The sequence below is a fragment of the Entamoeba histolytica genome, genomic scaffold (genome assembly GCF_000208925.1).
Source record: "Entamoeba histolytica HM-1:IMSS scf_1104750518823 genomic scaffold, whole genome shotgun sequence".
In the NCBI taxonomy this organism is placed as follows: Eukaryota; Evosea; order Mastigamoebida; family Endamoebidae; genus Entamoeba; species Entamoeba histolytica.
Window position 1 is genome coordinate 46,712 of NW_001914892.1, and position 6,326 is coordinate 53,037.

Consider the following 6,326-nt stretch of genomic DNA (forward strand, 5'->3'; position numbering starts at 1 on the left):
AGAAACACCTACAAATACACCAGCATTGAAAGAATTTAAAGGGATAGAAGTAACATTACAACTCCTTTCTTCAAAACAAGAATTATCAGAATTGTTCTATCAATCATTATTTGATATTTTTCAACCAATGCCAATATCATTAATTGAAGCCATAACTTATAGTTGTTTAAAATGTGAAAATAGAAGATGTTTAGAAAATATTCTTGGAAAAGAATTACCTCATGACTATGGTGAACTATTTGATATTCTTTCTGAATTATTACCAAAGAAGACTCCATCCAAAAGTTATATCACTATTCAAACAATTACTGACTTTTGGAAAATACAACATTTCTTTGATAAACGATTACCTGCATTGAGAGATTCAGCACGAAATAAAGATCATAATGGTCAACTAATGTTATACATCACTAAAAAACAACCACATAGTATTGTTGCTTATTTACATCATGAGTTTCTCTTAAAGTTCATTCCAACTATTCCAAAAAATCATATTTTATTTGACACTGACTTTTCTAAAATTCTACAAGATGAATTATGGGGAAATCAAACACCTCCAGTCAATTCAAATAAACAAGCATTACAATCTCTTGTTTCATTACAATCATTATTACCAATTTCTAATTATTTGAAAGATTCATTTATTCAACGACTCTTAGAAGCAGAAGAAACAGAATTAGTTTTGTCATGTCTTCTCCACCCATTCTATTTTATCACTTTTGCATTAGACAATCCAATAACCCTTCATATAAACCATTCAACACATTATGTAGAAACGCACTCATTCCATTTCATGAAAGAAGATGTTTTGAATCAAATTAAACTAAAATTTAATCAAAACCCATTGAAATACATAAGGGTTCTTGTTGCTTGTCTCCCACAATTCAAACCAAATGATCTTTACTCAATTTATCAAATGAGTCTCAATGTTCTTGGTGGACGATCTGATTCAGTTCTTGTACAATACATCCAGGCATCAGTGTCTGCAATGTTGTCAGTCTGTCCTGAATATTCAACACCTCCACCACATTCTATCATGTCAGTTATTGCTTTTGAACATTCGTTAGTTTTTATTTCACAATCATTATTATCTCCAGCAACAAGAGCAACCATTGTTCAAGAGCTTCATGAAGTTCTTCAAGGGGTTGTTGGAGAAGGAAGACTTGTTGATAAAATAGATGGAGTAAGAAAGAATTGGGTTGGAAAGATCACATTGAGGTTATTGTGGGATCTTATCTGTCTTTCTACAAACAACCCAGTGTTTGATCAAATATTGGTTGAAGATGTTTTTCAAGATGATAACAGAAATAATGAAACACAACCTCTTTCAATGATGGATAGAAGAGATTCATTACTTTCACGTTTGTTAGTTCATTTAACTGATTATTAATGTTATTGCCATATCAGTTGTGTCATTAGAATGGTTAATTAATGTCAACACAATGAGAATAAATGAAAGAAAGTATTGAAAAAAGATGGATTTGGTTGTTCTATTCTTTTATTTCTTCAACACAAATCTACAACCATCTGGAGGAATAGAAAGGTAATAAAATATCTAAAGAATTAGAAAATGGTATGATGTTCCAAGTTTCATAATTCTTAAAAGGATGAATAAATGAAAGGATATTGCGAAGATAAATTAATAAAACTGAAGGAAGATAAAACGGATAGAACGAATCAATGCAATGAAGATAACTCAGAAACAAATGTTAGAATTAATAAAATAACTGTGGCTTTAACAACAACATATTGCAGTGTATTATAAAATAAGTTAGTTAATAAAAAATATCTGGGATGGTTGGTTGTTTATTTTCAATATGTCAAAAGAGTAATGTTATGACTATGAGACAAGGGAAGATGAAAGTGAGAGTTTATCAACAAGTTAATTTTGTATGTCATGTTAATGAAGCTGAATAAATATTGAAGAAGAATTAAAATCCTAATTCAATCGTATTTCATTCAAATAGTATTTTATTTCAATACTCTAATAATGTTAGTCTTCAAAATAACAAGTTATTGAATGTTATTACAGAATAATCAATCTTTGATGCTGTAGTTTCTATAAACACCCAAGTCTAATCACTGTTTAAATAGCTACACCCTCTTCGGATTTTAAATTAAGAATGTGATTTAGAGTAATAAATTAATGATATTTTAAATGTGAGAAAATTATTCAATAAGTATGTATAAAATAATAATGATTTAATGAGAAATTCACAAACATAAGTGTCAAATGAAGAGATAATAGAAGTGGTAAAATAATTAAAGAGAATATTTAAATCAATGATGATATTTGTTTATATCCCTTTCATTCTTTTAATTTATAAATAGTGAACAAATCAGAAATATGATACTTTGAAATAATATTTCAATGGTAATGAATTAAAACAAATACAATGTTATGTTACAAATGTTTATGTAAAAAAAGACAATAATTTTATGAATAATTTCATTGAATATTCTTCTAATTGACCATTGACTTATTTTATTAAATAAATAATGACGATTCATTAAGTAATTTCCAATATTTTATCCAAAAAGTATAAAACTTTAATCAGTACAACATCAAAACAATGGTAATGATTTGTTTCATCATCTTATTGTAAGTTATAAAAAAATAAATGAAAATAAAACAAATGAATATCAGAACATTAAAAATATAACTCATTCTTAATTACATTCATTTTACTATATTTTCTGTTAATGAAAATTATTTTTTAAGAGAAATAAGAATCTTATTTGTTCAAATTCTTAATTAAAAATAAATCATGAATATGATGATATATTATTATTAATATCTTATTTGTGTTTTCTAGTGTGTATTTTAGTATTGCTTTATGATTTTGTTCATTAAATATTGATTTTAAATATGAGTTTTATCTCTAATTGCAAGTATAATGTCTATTTTTTTAGAAAACAACATTCATAAATTCATTCTTTCTATGTGTATTTTTCTTTATACCATACTTTCTTATTATTCTTTTTATTTATGTTATTCTTTTTCATCTATTATTATTTTCCATTTTATTTATTTTGTCGTTTGTTTATTTGAATTTTATTTATTGTTTATTTGTTGTTTTATCACTACCAGAAATACAAATAATAAAATAATAACTAATAAGAAAAACCACTTAACATGAGTTTTGTATAATAATTTGTATATAGTTAGCAATGTTTATGTGTTTGTTACGTGTTCAAATAAAGATAACAAAAATTAATACTTAACACTAAATGAAATATGTTGAATTGTAAATAATATGTGAAAATATAAAGAATAATAATAAATCATTGAAAATAATACATAAAATAATTAATTAAGCTGAAATGCAACAATTAATTAAGTAATGTGTTGAAATGAGAAGGTATTAATAATTTATTCATTAAAAAGTATTTTTTATTATGTTTTATATTATTGCTATTTTATATTGTTGTTGATAATTTATATATTACTTATTTATTTTAATGTTTAATATTAAATCAGATTAACTAATCTTTGTTTATTTTATCTCTCATTCTTATTATTATACTATCTTTATTATTAGTTATGTTTTAATTCTAAATGAATAAAATGATGATTTGATGATTATAATAAACATTTTATTTATTATTTTGTTATATAACATTTAAAATACAAATTGATATATGATAATAATTCATGAACAGAAATTCATTTATTTTTCACTTCCATATTATTCATTATTAACATATTCTCTTTTATTATTCATTTTCATATCTTTCAATGAAAGTGAAATAGTACAAAAATATAAAAAGAATATTATATGATAATTAATATATATTGTTCATTTTTAAATGTTCACTTTTTTTTAATTCTGGTAGTTTATTACTTCTATTTCTCAAAATACTCTCTTTGATTTTCATATTTTTAACGCTTAACCACAAACAAAGTTAAAAAGCAAAATTTCATAAATGATGTAATTGATACTTGTATATTGATATTAATTATTAAAATACATTATTTAAACAAATTATAAAATATTATAATAAAAATGTTTGAATATGATTTATAGTTCATACTAAAGCATCATTCTCTATTACAGTAATTATTGATGGTATTTTATTTCAAGACTCTTTCATATTTTTACATTTATTTCTTTTTTTATTTCTTTGTTAATTATATTAAATGATTTACGAAATACTATATTACATATTTATTCATCTATATTCAATTATTTATATTATTCATTTTAAATATGAAATGATTCAACATTATTACATAATATTATTAAACAATGAATTAATTGAAATTAACTAAAATGATATTATTCATATTTCATTGAAATGTTTTTGTTTCAATTTCGAAATCAATAAAAATCATAAAAGTACATTGAAATTGTTATTTTATCACAATTTTCTTTATTGACTTTATTATTATAGAGTATTTTTTGTTATTTATTACCATTTCTTTTTCTTCTTCATTTTCTATCATTTATACTATTGTTTTAATACTTATTTTATTTATATTCACATAATCATTTGTTTCTTTTTATTTATTCTTTATTCTCTTTCTTTAACTTTCTTACTTATTATTATTTATTTCTCTTGAATTTCTTCTAATATACTCTTTACTATGCTCATTTATATCTTATTTATTTCTATTTTAATATTTCTATTTGTTATTTCTTCAATGTATATGATGATAAATTATTTTTCTTTTTTTTTATATTCTTTTGAATTTATTTTTCTAGTGCATGACATTCTATTTGATGTGTACTTTATTTAATCATTCTCATTTTGTTGAATTTTCTATTCTCATTTCATTTATTCGTTTAACATAAAATTGTTGCTCTTTCTATTTTCCTTTATTTCTCAATATTTCTTATTGTTGTTGATAATTTACTTTCTTGTTTACATATCTTTTATTCTCTTTTTAATGCTTTATTTTCGACTTTTCATATTCTTCTCATCATGTGTAGTTACTTATTCAATTACTTTCATTTATTCTTTTAAATATTCATTTATATCAATATTTTCATACAAGATTATATCATATTTAATGTAAATTATTGATGGTATTATTTTCATTTCATCTTTTTTGCATTTTAAACTTAGTTTATCTGTAACTTTCATTTTATCATTAAAAACATTAGATTTTTATTATTTGTTTAATTCATTTTATTTATATAACAAACTGTCAATACACATTAACACAACTATTATTTATTTTGAATATACTCTGATTTTATTTACATTATTGTCTTTATTAAATAAATTAAAGTATTTTAACTCTATCACTTTATCATTATATATCCTTCTTATTATTACTAACTTCATTCAAATAATTTCTTTTATCTCTATCATTTATTCTATCATTGTTCATTTTATTTTTTTTAATACTTACTTTTAATATGAATGACACATGTTCATTTTCTTTTTTATTTTAATTGTTGTTTAACAAATATTATTTCATTATTAAGATAAGTTGAAGTTCAATAGTTGATTTTAATTAAAACATTGTTTTAGTAATTATAATAAGAAATTGAATAATTGAACAAAATGAAATAAGAGATGAATAATTATAATTGAGTTTATTTCAATATTTATGCCAGTTATTCATTTTAGTGTTATTTTTACTTCTTTTTCTTACAATTTCTTTCTGTTAGTATTTTTATTCCATTATTATCTTGCTTTAGATTTATTCTTATTTTTGAATGATGACTCTTTGTTAGATGTTTATTTAAATTCAGAACAATAAATATCGAATAACATGTTTTAAATTAGTTTAATACAATACTGGATATAGGATATATAATGACAATTTGTTAATTGTGTTAATTAAATGAAAATAAATAGAATAATATTAAATAAATATTGTCTATTTAAAATAATTGATATAACAGTTTTTTGATATAATTATTAATACACAACACAATTTATCAAACAAGAAAATACACCAATTTTAATAGAGAATAAAATTTTAAAATAATAGATAGAAATTCAAAAGATTCAAATTCAATGATATATTCATTACATTCTATTTCATGCCATTCGAATTATTTATATTTTTTTAATAAATAAAATGTATCAAATATAAGATACACCATTCTGTTGAATTAATATTTGTTGAACTAAATAAAAGTATGATTGATTAAACAATTTGTTAGTCAGAGTTAATTGTAAAAATTAGATTATTAAAATTAGTGAAAGTTGTGTGTTTCATTTAAATCAATGTTGTATTAAAACTATAATCATCATTTTAGAAATGTTTGTTATTTTATCAATTTTTAATTTCACTTCTGGTTATTGGGATATCATCATTTAACTTATTCATTTAATGGAAGCTTTATTAATACTTCTTTTTTGAATTT

The 6,326-nt window shown here is 21.6% G+C and overlaps 1 protein-coding gene across 1 annotated transcript; it reads left to right on the forward strand.

The window, feature by feature from the left end:
• Positions 1-127: 127 nt before the first annotated feature.
• On the forward strand, positions 128-1,390 carry EHI_166950 (uncharacterized protein; the record flags this gene model as incomplete). The annotated part of the gene is made up of 1 exon (XM_001913538.1): positions 128-1,390. One exon carries the CDS (start codon positions 128-130, stop codon positions 1,388-1,390), a length of 1,263 nt encoding a protein of 420 aa, XP_001913573.1.
• Positions 1,391-6,326: the final 4,936 nt, after the last annotated feature.